Here is a 14,788-nt window from a genome sequence, read left to right as displayed (position 1 = left end):
AGAGAGCCCCATATCTAAATATCTACTCTTCACCCAGCTTGCTCCATATTAGTATCTCATGCCACCTGAGCCCTTTGTCAAAACTAAAAAATTATATTAAGATAATACTATTAACTGATCTGCAGATTCTGTTCTGATTTCACCAGCTTTCCCACCAATGTCCTTTTTTTCTTTACTCCAGGATCCAATCTAGGATCCCACGTTGTATTTAGTATCTATTGGTAATTACCATATTAAAAATTAGACATGAGGAAATCCAAAAATACATATCCATCGATTCATGAACATTACACGTCAGTGTAACAACAGACTTCTGTGAAAATAACTATAGTTTCTGAAACAAACAAACTTATGGGAAGAGCGTCATTGTTGCACATTTGGACAAATCTCTTTCATGTCTGGCTTAGTAGAAGATAAACCGGCTTCTCATATTTGACTCTGCATTCTCTTATCTGTTATGATAGCACATGTCCCGTAGCTTCTGGAAAACTGCAGTGCTCACTCGTGAGAGGAAGAGGGTAGAAAAGGCAAATAACGTCTTGAATTATTATAAACACAGTTTTGCCTTTGCATGCCTTCCTGACGATCCCTGGAGGTACCCTCCAGGGGTTCCCTGGGAACACACTTTGAGAATTGCTGTGGTAGTGGATGGGAGGAGGTGTGGGGAAGTTCGAGGGGCTGGTGAAGGCCCCTGAACTGCAGCCTGAGACTCCACCCTGGGTGGACAAATAGACTTATGCCTATTTCTGAGCTATGACAGCAGAAGGAAGAAGTCAGCTCTGGCCCTCTGCTGTCCATCCTTAGGTGTGGAGTCTGTCAGAGCAGGGGACCCTGCTGGACATTCTGGAAGGCGTTGGGGCCCCCATGAACCTGCTGGCCTGGTGTGGGGCCTTGGTGGCATCTGCTTCCCAGCAGTCCTCATCTTTTAAAGTCTGGGATCTCACTGACGTTCAGAAGCCGAGGGCCTGCACCCCGTTTCTGGATCGCACCGGCCTCACTGCAGTGTCACACAATGGAGGCTACGTTTACTTCCCCAAGATTGGGGACAAGAACAAAGTCACCATTTGGGACTCAGCGGAAGGTTGGTAAGATAGAAGCATGGTCGTTCTTGTGGGGAAGAGCGAGAGCCCCTGTCTTGGTCGGCTTGAGCTGCTAGAACCAAACACCACGAACTGGGCAGTTTCAACAATAGACATTTATTTCTCATGGTTCTGGAGGCTGGGAAGGCCAAGGCCAAGGCCAGGGCACCGGCAGATCAGTGTCTGGTGAGAGCCGGCTTCCTGGTTGCAGATGGCCACTTTCTTATGTCCTCACAGGAGCGCAGAGAAGGAAGCAAGCTCCCCAGTCCCTTATGTAAAGGCACTAATCCCATCGTGGGGGCTCTGCTCTCCTGACCTCATCACCTCCCCACACTATCACATCAGGGGTTAGGATTTTGACATGTTACTATGGGGGGACCCACTCAGTCCATAACACCCCCATACCTCCAGTGAGTTTGAAAGTGGCTAATAGAGACAGGACTTGATTTTATACCTTTTCCAGCGTGCGGGTAATTGGCCATCTGGTCATCAATCCCTGTGTTAGTTCGGGTTTCCCAGAAGCAGGGCATGTGACGGGGATATTTGCACAAGGGGTGGGTGGAGGGGAGCTCCTGGAGAAACCCGAGAGGGAGTGAGGGAAGCAGGCAGGGGCAGGGGGAGGGCTGAACAAGGAGGTGGGCTCAGCCTGACCTCAGGGGGGGCCTGGAGTATAAATTGCAGCTCAGAGTTGTTCCATCTCAAAGCAAGAGGGCCAATCTTTTGTATCCCCATATCGGGCAGTCTCTGGCTGCAGGCCATTCTGGGTGGTGAGCCCAGCCCCCCAAGCATTTTGAGATAAGGGGCTCTCTTCCCCTGGAGGCAGTGGGCAGCCTTGGGGCTGGGCGCCCTGGCCGGTAAAGGGGGTCTGGGCACGTCACCAATGGTGTCTGCTGTAATCTCCACGGGGCGAACGGAGGTACGGAAATTCCTTGTTAATGATAAAATACTATGAGAAAAGAGATTGACTCTCACCCTCCTGCTTTCGTGGGTTTGGCAGATGTTTGATTAGTGCCAGCTGTGGAGCCGGGCTCTGGGGTTGGCAGGGAGCAAGACGGATGAGGTTACAATGTTTGAGGTGCTTGTGGCTAGTTGTGGGGTGAAGCCGGGCACAAAGGTAGGGGGCACAGTGGGGCATGAGATAGAAGTGTGCAAACTAAAGCCCATTTGTGAAGAGCTTGCACTCACAGCTCATACAGCCCGCAAGGCAAAAATATTTACTCTCCGACCCTTTCCAGACGTTTGTAAAGGAAAGGTCTGGGATGAGAGGTCATGCATGTCCCTTTGTCCGTCTGTCCCGATGGGGAGCAAAATATCCTTGGAAGGTGGTAGGCAGGGTGGTGAGGAGATGGCAGGACGGGAGTGGAGGCAAGGGGATGGCAGTGGACACGTTGGGGAGTACGGATCAGGAAAGCAGTTTTTAAAATCCTTAGAAATAGGAAAACTGTGGCACGAGCATTCCTCCGAGCTGCTCTTGACGTGGTCTTCTCTCCGTGGCAGGGGAGGAACAAGATGCCCTGGACACCTCCAATGAGGTCAGGTGTCTGGAGGTTGCCCAGCGGGCCAATCTCCTTTTCACCGGCCTCGTTTCGGGGGTGGTCCTGGTGTTCCCTCTGAATTCCAGACAGGATGTGATGTGCATTCCCCCTCCTGAGGCCCGGAAAGCCATCAACTGCATGGCCCTTAGCACTGGCGAGGAGCGCCTGGCCATCGCCTATGACAGCATCGTCCTGGTGCTGGACATCAGCCCCGGGGATCCCTGTCCCGTCATCGACGGGCCGACCTACACCTTCTACACCCAGCTGCCTGAGACCATAGCCAGCGTGGCCGTGCTGGCCGACTACCGTGTGATCTACGGCATGACCAACGGCGACCTCTTCCTTTACGAGTGTGCGAACTCCAAAGTGTTCCCTCTGGAGGCCCACGGGAGCCAGGTCGCCTGCATGCAGGTCAGCCACCAGGAGCAGCTGGCGGTCAGCGGGTCCGAGGAAGCCCTGCTGTGTCTCTGGGACCTGCAGGCCTGCAAGTGGAGGTTTCAGATGAACTACACGGTGCGTGGCCCACACACCACGTGACGCGAGGTCCCCGCCTTAGAAAGCTGAGGACAGGTGTCCTGTACTAAGTGCACACTGCGAACTGTCGCCCGGGGTCGGGAGCGGGGTGAGGCCAGTGAGAGACGCTCACCCTGGGAGCAGAGTTTAAGGGGCAGCCAAAAACTCAGCAATCAAGAGAGATGCTGTTTTAATGCAATGTTTACCAACATCGAAACAAATACAAAAAAAATCCACAAAGAACAAAATACCATTTTTAAAAAGATTTTATTTACTTGAGAGACAGAGAGAGAGCAGGGACAAGGGGCAGAGGGAGAGGGAGAAGCTGACTCCCTGCTGAGCAAGGAGCCCAATGACGCGGGGCTCGATCCCAGGACCCTGAGATCACGACCTGAGCTGAAGGCAGACGCTCAACCGACTGAGCCATCCAGGCGCCCCCAAAATATCATTTTAAATAAAGACGGGATCAAGTCCTGCCCCAGCACACCTCTGCCTGCCCCTCCTTACCCTAATCCTGCCCGCCGTCCTTGCGTCCGACAGTTTTGATTGCCCGGTCTGCAGTAGGCCCCTTTCTAGCCGTGGCCAGGGCACACACCGTCCTGCCTCTTAGAGCCCCGCTCTCGGAGGGGACACTGCGTGAGCTCCGGGAGGGCAGGATCTTTCTGTGTTTTGCTTACAGAGGTGGCCCCCATCCCTAGGAGAGCTCCCGACCTGTCCTCAGGGCTCCGTAAATGTTTGTAGAATATGAACAAGGCAGTGGGGGCGCCTGAGTCGTTCAGTCGGTTAAGCATCTGCCTTCGGGCTCAGGTCATGATCCCAGGGTCCTGGGATCGAGTCCCACCTCCAGCTCCCCACTGAGCAGGGAGCCTGCTTCTCCCTCTGCCTGCCGCTCCTGCTGCTTGTGCTCTCTCTCTCTAAAATTAATAAATAAAATATTTTTTAAAAATAAAATAAAAAAATAAAAACAAAAGAGCAAAAACATGATGGGCTGTGGAGTGACAAGAGCTTTGAGGAGACAATAGGACAAGGTAAATGGGGTAGAATGGCAAGGGCCGCTATTTAGGAAGGTCAAATAAGTCTGGGGGCGCCTGGCTGGCTCAGTCAGTAGAGCATGCAACTCTTGATCTTGGGGTCATGAGTTCGAGCCCCATGTTGGGTGTGGCGATTATAAATAAATAAAAAAAAAAAAAAGAAGGTAGACTAAGTCTGGTGGAAGAGCATTCTAGGCAAAAGGAACAGCAGCTGTGAAGGCTCTGAAGATGGAAACTGACTCCTTAACAGAAGAAGTATCTCAGAGTCCACGCTGCCCATCTCATAAGAAGCTGTGACAGTTTTTTTATATCCATATAATTAAGGGCTTTAATAAATATATTCATATATTCATATTACATATTATATAAAATGCATATATTAAAATATCATCCTAAAGTTTTATCCTCACAACGACCTTATAAGTTTGGTGTTATTATTCCAGTTTTTCAAATGGGGAATGAAGACCATACTTTTGGTTGCAAGATGTAAAAACTATTCATAAACCTAGGGAGACGATCTTGTAACTATGAGAAGAGAGTACAGATAGTTTTGTCTTAAAAGGCCTTCGTCCCATCTGACCTTTACTTTTATGAAACCACTCTAATACTGAGCTGTCAGTCATCTTTTGTCTTGTTGAGATGGGAAATGCCACCATAGAAGTTAAACACACCTAGCTTGTTGGTTTTGTTTGTTTGTTTGTTTATTTTTTAAGTAGGCTCCACACCCAGTGTGAAGCCCAACGTGAGGCTCAAACTCATGACTGTGAGGTCAAAACCTGAGCTGAGATCAAGAGTAGGATGCTTAACTGACTGAGCCACCCAGGCACTCCCTCCCTTTTTGTTTCTAAATAAACTTAATTTTGGAACGATTTTAGATCTACAAAAAAGTCATGAAGATAGTACAAGGTTCCCCTCTACCTCTTCCTCACCCACCTTCCCCGATGTTAACATCTTACGTAACTCGAGTACATTTGTCAAAACTAAGAAATTACCACGGGGACAGGATTGTTAACTAAACTACCATCTTCATTGGGATCATACGTTTTTCAGTGAATTTCCTTTTCCTGGTCTAGGATCTGATCTAGGATGCCCTATTGCAATTAGCATATAGCCTTTAACTAGAGACCATGAGAGCTAACGCTTGCTTGTAGAATTGAGGTCACTTAGGAAATTAAATCTGGTAATTCCTGCTTTCCAGTGCCAACTGTCTGCAAACCTTTCAGTCCAATCCCTATGAAAATGTGTTTTGGTCCTGGGAATCTTGGTGATGGAATATACCCATCTCTCCAGGGTTTCGTTGGATCCATCCCCATGGGAGGCTTACATGCCTGGCTTCTGATACAAGTGCCTTGCGGTGGGTCTCCTGGGTGTCTCAGTTTGAACTCCAGATCACATTGTCTTTTTCTACAGAATTCTTACTGTAGAGGAGTCCAGTGTGTCTGCTTCTCCATGGATGACAATTATGTGTATGCGGGCTTAAAGGATCGCTCCATCATCGTCTGGAGTGTGCAGGATGGTGAGTCATTTTGCTTCGAGGGGAAGATTGAGCTTAGATCTTAGGCCTTGTGTTGGGTTCTGGGTGTTGGAGGGCCCTGCCCTGGCCTTCCCCAGCTGGGGGGGAGCTGCTTAGAGAGAGGTGTCTGCAGGTGAAGGGGACAGGCCCCCCTGGAGCTACATCTCCTCTTCTAGACCCATGCTCTGGGTACCTGGAACCCCGAAACCTTCTCCCCACCTGGGATGGTGCCCTCTTTAGGGCCTGAGCAGTCCTCTTCCCCAGGCTCATCCTTCTGAGGGTGGACTGTGCCCCCTAGTGGGAGCACCCCTAGACTTGGGGGTGGCCATGGGGTGATGAGCATGGAGTCTGGATGCGTGAGCTGGGCAGGCGGTTTGCATGCATATGTGTGAGGCCCCTAGGAGTGCAGAACAGAGCTGGGTATGGGAAGAGAAGGGGGCCAAGCTGCATAAAGCTGGGGACTAGCTCTCCCACACCATTACATTCTATAATGGAACTGAAAAGCCTGGTGATTCTCTACCCAAACATGACCTTCCACGTGATTCTGAAAGTACATCCATCAGTGTAGGAGGACAGAGCAAATTTCACTTAATAGTTTATCAGCTAGGTTTGCAACATTTACGTATTGTGCCTTATAGGATATGGGCCTTGATTCCTTCTCTTGCGCCAGGTCTTGTAAATGATAGGGACAGCTTGCTTAAGACCAACTGCTTTGAAAACGCCACATCTCTTGGTCTGCTCAGTGCTACCCTAAAGGCATATTAATGAGAGTGAACATTTCTTTGTACTGGGTACTGTCACTAAGCTATTTAACTCTCTTGACAGCCACCTCATTTTACAGAGCAAAAATTGAGGCTCTGAGAGATGGGGTGACTTGCCCAAGGTCACACAGTGAATAAATGGTAGGCAGTAGTTCGCAGCTGGTCTGCCTGGTCCCCATGGTCACCTGTCACCCTCCTACATAGTCTCCTATAGAGAAAGGACCCCTTATGACACTGGCAGGGAGGCAGGTGCCAAAGTGAAGAAGCTGAAGTTCAGGGAGATTAAGAGATTTGTCCAAGGTCACAAAGCAAGTGAGTGAATGAAGATCAGGTAGATTTGAATACATTGTAATCAGATACAGTGCAATCAAATATAGTGTAGTCTACTACTTTGTGGCAAAGATGCCTGGCAAAAAGTCACAGATGGTTCAGAAGCTGAGAGCTGCAGATTGTGGCCGTAAAAGCCCATCCTGGGCAGATTCACAAAGTCTCTTCCTCCTCCTCCTCCACTAATAATATTTACTGAACTCACTCTGGGCTGAAACTAATACCAAAGCACCTGACACACGTGACCTCTTCGAGTCTTAGAATTCCCCTCTGCAGGTGGGTTTAGTTATCATCCCCATATTGCAGATGAAGCAAGAGGGACTCCAAGAGTTTAGAATGTGTGCACAAGCTAGTAAGGAACATAGCAAGGATTTGACCCCATGCAGCCAACTCTCCAATGGGTGAAACTGGATCTCTGTAGCCCCCACTCTCTCATTAGTGCCCTGCCCTCTACCCCCAAAAGGCACCCTGCTGGCTGTCCAGTTTGTCCACGCTGTGGTGAACAGGATCATTCCAACTTCCAATGGATTCATCGCCCCCACTAGACATGGCTATCTCATCCGCGAGCGTTTCCAGTGCCCTTCGTCAAGGACGTTGCAGCAGGACCCTCTCAAGAACTTCAAGAAGGCAGTGTGGAAGGTCAAATCCAGACAGAGAGAAGAGCTGGCAGCTGCTGCAGGAGCACACCAAGGCTCAAGATCAGCAAGTGCCCAGAGAAATGAATGCAAATCGAACAAACGTTCACAAGTCTGCCTGCTAGTGTAGAACCCCCTGATAAGGGCATGGGACTCCGGTGAGTTCACCCCATTCAATCTGGCTGACACAAAGAGTATGTGTGTTTTGATGTATATCTGGACCCAAAGCCTCAGATTATATGACTCAGACCCTGTTTCTCGCCACACTTCTATTCCTCTCTCCTTGTTGGCTGCAGTCAAAGACTGGCTACCCCCAGGTTAGCAACATGACAGCCAAGGTCAGTAGAAAAGAGACCTTCCCCCTGCCAGCAGTCTGAACCAAAATGCTGGCCCTGATTCTGTTGGCCCCAGTGGGCTCATGCACCTGTCTCTGGGAGAATGCAGTGCTGTGATTGGCCAGCCTGATCCCGTGCCCACCAGGGCTGAGGATAGAGTAAATACCACCCACCCAGGTTGCCTGAGCGTGGGAGAGGCTAATCCTGGGAGGGGAACTGGGCTGCTGGTACAAGGCAAAGGGAGGGTGGATGGATGTGAGACTGATCAAACCACAGATGTGGACCATAGAGCTTTATAATTTATAAAGCATTAGGTGCTATGGTCTGATCCTATCACAGCCCATACTTCAGGGAGGGTGGGAGTTTCTGCATCCATTTTACAGACAAGGGAACTGAGCCTTGGTAGGTAGCTGTGATTTTCTCAGGCTCACAAGCTTGAAGTGCAAGAGGTCTGGGAAAAGAGAGCCAGGAGACGTCCTATCCCCATCCTGTTGGACCACCCCCCTCTAATTTTAGTCTCGGAAGCATGACTATTCCACAGGTGACACACTCACATGCCCACGGGGCCAGCGAGTAATTGAGATGATTGCCGTGCACCCGGGTGAGCAGCAGAGACTGATGGGGACCATGGGTCTTGAGGAGGATGGGTGCTCTGCCTTGGGTGGACATTGGCACCCTGACTCTACCCCAGAATGGCCACGGGGAAAAGCAGCAAGAGCTTCCTGTTATTGTAAACAAAGCCAGAAGCCCAGATTTCTATGCAAAATATTCCCATTTTTAAAAGTCGGCGATTGGCTCAAATTTACATCCACAGGCAAATTTAGCCTGTGTGTCTCTAGTTCAGGAGCTGACTTCATGACCCAAGCCAGCATGAAAACAATAAACCGGTTTTCATTCTTCCATCCCTACTCCCTGGCTCCCAAACTTTGAGGTTAAAGATCCTCTTTTATCTCAAAAACTGGAGGCTCTTGGAAGTGGACAAAACGAGCTCCCGACCTCTCTGTGCTGAGCTTTTGGACCAGCTCTGCTCTCCCCAAGTTCAGCAGAGGGAACCGTTTCTGTTCCACTAAAATGGATCTTGCTTCTTTGCCCACAGCCTTCCGAAAGCTCCCCCTTGCTTCTGGGGCTTGCGCTATAAAGATAGGAAAGTCCAAACTTCAAGGTGCTATGCCCTCTCCCCTCTGTCGGATTCCAGACAGTTTCAGAAAACGCAACCTTAGAAACAGAGGCTTTGAAGTTAGATGTGACCCCGTTGACTGTCTTCTTCAGTCATTTCCCAAACGAGGGTTCCCGGGGTGGGGGTGGGGCTTTGGCAGTTCTGCAGATGTTAGCATCAAATTCCATTTTGAAAAAATATTTTAAACTGTAATTTTAAAATGCATGGTCAGCTGGGTGAGGCAGCAGGTTTTAAGGTGCTGGAGAAAACTCACTTAGGATTCTCCCTCCATCATCGTTTAACTGAGATTTTGATGGGAGCCCTTGAGGAGAGCTACTCTTGGCCACTACTTCTCTGTGAACCGGGGGCTTTGCCCATTGCGGAAATAGAGGACGTCATGACAGAGTAAGACTTCAGCCACAACTTCAGGTTTAAGATGTGTGTGTCCAGGGGCGCCTGGGTGGTTCAGTCATTGAGCGTCTGCCTTCGGTTCAGGGCGTGATCCCGGCGTTCTGGGATCGAGCCCCACATCAGGCTCCTCCGCTGGGAGCCTGCTTCTTCCTCTCCCACTCCCCCTGCTTGTGTTCCCTCTCTCGCTGGCTGTCTCTCTCTGTCAAATAAATAAATAAAACCCTAAAAAAAAAAAAAAAAGATGTGTGTGTCCAGCTCAACAGCCTCAGTGAGAATCCATTGCTTGTACGTAAATACTACTTTGAACGTAGGAGGAGATATTTTACTAATAAAATGTGACTCTGAATTGTTGTTCTATTGGAGTTCTTTGCAGTGAGCTCTCATTTATTCGAGAAAGAGTTTGGTTGCTCTGACAGTTTGACAAGCACTGTGCTTTAGGGAGGTATGACTTAGCCAAGGTCCTCCAGCCATGGCGGAGCCAGGATGAAAGCAAGCTTACGGCAATCCGATTCCACCTCGATCTCCTACACTGAGCAGGACCATGTAACATAGCATCCAAACTGGAACACTTCTGAGAGCAAAGGTGGGGCTTTAAAAGATTACTCCCGACCATTGAAAAAAAACTGGATTGTCCCAAGATGAGTGGAATAGACACCCCTTTAGTAGCAGCAGGAATTATACGAAATTCCAGAGACTTTTAAAAATTGAGATATAATTAACCTATAACACTGTATCAGTTTCTGGTATATGACATAACGATTTGATATTTGCATATACTGCAAAACGATCACCACAATAAATCTAGTTAACATCCATCACCACAATAGTTACACATTTTTTTTCTTGTGATGAGAACTTTTTTTAAAGATTTTATTTTTTTTTTAAAGATTTATTTAGTTAGGTAATCACTACACCCAATGTGGGGCTTGAACTCACAACCCCGAGATCAAGAGTCACATGCTTCACCCACTGAGCCAACCAGGTGCCCCTTGTGATGAGAACTTTTAAGATCTATTCTCTTAGCGACTTTCAAATATACCGTACAGTATTATTAACCACAGTCACCGTGCTGGACATGACATCTCCAGGACTTACTTATCTTATAACTGGATTTATCTTATAACTTTTGACCACCTTCACCCACTTTTCCCATCATCCCTCTCCTCTGCCTCTCGTAACCACCAATCTGTTTTCTGTATCTGTAAGTTTGGGGTTTATTTTTTAAGTTTGAAGTTTAAATTTATTTTTTAAAATTTTACTTTATTTGAAAAGTCTACAGACTTCTTATTTATTCACTTATCCCAACGTGAAAATGGTCAAACCTATAGCCAAGTTGCAATACGTGGACAATAAACATGAATTTGCTCACCATCAAGGTTCAACAACCGCCCTATCACTATCAATCTTCTGCTAAAACATTTCAAAAGTGAGGGCCAGGACTGGGCGAGGATACTGAGGTACTCATCTCAGGCACAAAGCTTTTTTTTCTTTTGAGTGAAAGAGAGAGAGAGAGTACACGAGAGTTAGGGGAGGGACAGAGGGAGAGAGAGAATCCCAAGCAGGCTCCACTCTCTGACCGGAGCCTGACACAGGTCTCAATCCCACGACCTGGAGATCATGACCCAAGTCACAGTCAAGAGTCAGACCCTTAACGGACTGAGCCACCCAGGGGGACCCCTCAGGCACAAGTCTTAAGGGTGCACCAAAAAACTCAGCAATCAAAGGAAGTAATATTTTATTTCCATATTCTTAAAAAACTCAAAATGGATTAAAAAATGCACGTTGAACAAAATATCAACAGTTTAAATTATAGATGGGATTTGACCCTGCACTTGAATGAACTTGCTTCTTACCCTCATTTCGGCTCTGATGATGTCAGGACACCTCACTGTCAAAATGCATCAGAAGACATCTTTTCAGGAATCAAGTTATTCTCGGGGCTCCTGGGTGGCTCAGTCAGTTCAAGGTCTGCCTTTAGCTCAGGTCATGATCCCGGGGTCCTGGAATCACGCCCTGCATCTGGCTTCCTGCTCATTGGGAAGCCTGCTTCTCCCTCTGCCCCTCCCCCTGTTTGTGTTCCCTCTCTCGCTGTGTTTCTCTCTGTCCAATAAATAAAATCTTTTTTAAAAAAAGGAATAAAGTTATTCTTGAGCATAACCACACACCAATGAAAATGAAGTTGTTATTTAATATTTAATATCTCTCAGTAGGCATCCCTAATTTTCCTAATCAGCCCTAAAACATTTTTTATTGCTGTTTTTTTTTTCAAACTAGAGCCCAATCAAGATTTGTTCACATACTGCACGTCGTTGTTTTGTCTCTTTCATCTCTTATATTCCAGATCAGGCTTGCCACCTATGTTTTTTTTTTTTTTAAGATTTTATTTATTTGATAGAGAGAGAGACAGCCAGCAAGAGAGGAACACAAGCAGGGGGAGTGGGAGAGGAAGAAGTAGGCTCCCAGTGGTGGAGTCTGATGTGGGGCTCGATCCCAGGATTCTGGCATCTGGCATCACACTCTGAGCCAAAGGCAGATGCTTAACGACTGAGCCACCCAGGCGCCCTGCCATCTGTTTTTGTAAATAAAGTTTTATTGGAACATGGCCACACCCATTCATTTACATATAGCCTATGGCAGCTTTCATTAGTGACAGGGAATGTATGGCTCCAAAAGCCAACCTGGCCCTTTACAGAAGTGTGCTGATCCTGGTCTTAAAGCTTGATTAGATTCAAAGTAAAACGTTTTTTAACAGATTTTTTTTTCCTTAAAGAAGGATAAGGTAGGAGGAAAAATTTTTCCTAAGATTTTATTTATTTATTTGTCAGAGAGAGAGAGAGAGCACAAGCAGGGGGAGTGGCAGGCAGAGGGAGAAGCAAGCTCCTTGTGGAGCAGGGAGCCCGATGCGGCACTTGATCCCAGGACCCTGGGATCATGACCTGAGCTGAAAGCAGATGCTTAGCCAAGCCACCCAGGCGTCCCAACAGATTTTTTAAAGATTTTATTTATCTATTTGAGAGAGAGTGAGCATGTGTGCACGCGCAGACACACACACACACACACACACACACACACACACAAAGTGGTGGAGGGGCAAGCGGACTCCCCGCTGAGCAAGGAGCCCCATGGTGGGGCTCGATTCCAGGATCCCAAGATCATGACCTGAGCTGAAGTTAGAAGCTTAGCTGACTGAGACACCCAGGCACCCCAACAGACTTTTTTTTTTTTTTTTTAAGATTTTATGTATTTATTTGACAGAGAGGCAGCGAGAGAGGGAACCCAAGCAGGGGGAGTGGGAGAGGGAGAAGAAGGCTTCCCACTGAGCAGGGAGCCCGCCGACATGGGGCTTGATCCCAGAACCCCAGAACCCCAGAACGCTGGGATCATGACCCAAGCCGAAGGCAGACGCTTGATGACTGAACCACCCAGGCGCCCCGCCCCTAACAGACTTTTAAAAGCGGTTTTAGCTTCATGACGAAATTGAGTGGAAGATACAGAGATTTCCCACATACCCCATGCTCCAAGACACGAACAGCCTCCCTACTATCAAATGGTACCTTAGTTACACTTGATAAACCTGCATTGACACATCTGTTAAAGAAGAAACAACAGGCCTAAAACAGTCACTTGGGCTAAGCTCCACACCAGCAAACCAACCCTTAACACCTAATTCGATAGCCCTTCCCAGGACTGGACTCTTAACCGGTCAGTCTGGAATTTCCTGGTCCGCGCTAGTGAAGTAATCCACCTGAAGGACCCCCTCCATCCCCCAAAGAAAGATAATCTGTTGTTTCCTGCCCCCTTCGGTCTATAAAATCCTTCCATTTTTTACAGCTCCTTTGCGCTCTTTTCTGTTTGCTAGACGGGATACTGCCCAATTCATGAATCACTGAATGAAGTCAATGTGATCTTTAAATTTACTCAGCTGAATTTTGTTTTTTAACACATCATCATCACAAGGTAAACATTTTTGGCAAGACGACTTCATAAAGGATTGGTTACACGTTGCAGTGTGACAACGTACCCACACTTAGCAGCTGCATGTAATAGCCGTGTATGATCTCACGGTTTCTGTGGGTCGCGAGTCCAGGCTCACTGTGGCTCGGTCCTTTGTTCAGGGTCTCATGAGCCGGGCTGGGATCTCACGGAGAGGCTCACAGCCCTCCTCCCCACTCATTCAGGTTGTTGTCAGAACTGAGCTCTCATTGCTGCAGGACGGTTCCAAAAGGCTGCCTCTGTCCATAGGCATGCACGACATAGCTGGCTCCTTAAAAGAGGAAGGATCGCACCTGTCTGCGGCTTTGAGGCTCTGACCTCCAGATCATCTTTCAAAGGATGTCCCTGATTAGGTCAGGCCCACCCCAAATAATCTCTCTTCTGGTGCCTCAAAATCAACTCAAGGGGACCTTAAACCCACTTGCAAAATCCTTTCATCCTTTGTCATGCGGTGTGATGTAGTTGCAAAAGTGACATCCATTATACTCACAGGTCCTGCCCACACTCCTGGATGGGCGATTAGATGGGGTACACACACCAGGGGTGAAAATATTGGGGCCTGCTTTAGAATCCTGCCGCAACACGTGATTCTGGACTTTAGAGATTTTGGTCATAAAGTTTGCTATCCGGAAAGATTCAGATTAGTTCAAAGTAGGATCCTTTGATTTTTTTAACCCTGCCAAAATACTGTCCAAAGAAAAGACCTACCTATGAATCTTACCATAATGCTATTACGCTTGTAAAATGGTGGAAAATGTGTGTTGGTCCATCTAAACTGTCAACTTTAAGGTTTTTCATTTCATCCGTGTAGACAAAAACAGTAAAGGAAAAAAAAACTCATCATTTTTTATGCTTTATAAAAATAAAAATGAAAGATGTCTGTGTACTGTTGTCCACATATTGAATGTACACACACACACACACACACACACACAGAGGCACGCACACGCACACACATATCCGAGGTAGAACTGGCTTGTGGTTTCCTGTTCTCCAAATGAGTGAGGGCTTTCTCAGATCACGTGAGATCTGTAAAAAGAATGGAAAACTTCAAGTGATCCTTGAAATGTGAATACACTCATCCGCCTTGGAGGCGGGGAGGCACCGAGGGAGGACCCCGCGGTGTGTCCAAAGCCCACACGTGCAGTTGGCCCTCCAGGACAATGACTAGTAGATTGCCAGGGGGTGCTGGTGTGAGAATGACAGTCCAGACATCTGGTGGCCTCAAGAGGTGCAGGCCGCCTTAGCGGATGTTCATACAGGAATGCGCTGAAACTGAGCTGGATCCCTTTCTGGGCTGGGAGCCCTGAATCCTCGAGGCTTTCTTCCTCCTCACCCCCCCACCCATCTACCCAGCACCACATTCTCTCTGCTTCACCTTCTGAATATCGCTCCCTTCCACCCCCTTCTCTCCACCTCCACTGCTCCCCTCCTGGTCTAAGCCACCATCGTCCTTCTAAATGATAAACAGCCTCCCCGCACCCTGCCTGGCCACCCTC

The 14,788-nt window shown here is 48.0% G+C and overlaps 1 protein-coding gene across 1 annotated transcript in view; it reads left to right on the top strand.

The window, feature by feature from the left end:
• Positions 1-9,425, top strand: part of NWD1 (NACHT and WD repeat domain containing 1) — a 56,429-nt gene extending 47,004 nt beyond the window's left edge. The window contains 4 exon segments of the mRNA XM_008703968.2: positions 805-1,081; positions 2,577-3,127; positions 5,569-5,674; positions 7,223-9,425. Coding sequence (XP_008702190.1) covers positions 805-1,081; positions 2,577-3,127; positions 5,569-5,674; positions 7,223-7,524 — 1,236 coding nt within the window. The 3' untranslated portion in view covers positions 7,525-9,425.
• Positions 9,426-14,788: the final 5,363 nt, after the last annotated feature.

The sequence above is a fragment of the Ursus maritimus genome, unplaced genomic scaffold (genome assembly GCF_017311325.1).
Source record: "Ursus maritimus isolate PB19 unplaced genomic scaffold, ASM1731132v1 scaffold_14, whole genome shotgun sequence".
Lineage (NCBI taxonomy): Eukaryota > Metazoa > Chordata > Mammalia > Carnivora > Ursidae > Ursus > Ursus maritimus.
This window is presented reverse-complemented; position numbering and strand designations above follow the sequence as displayed.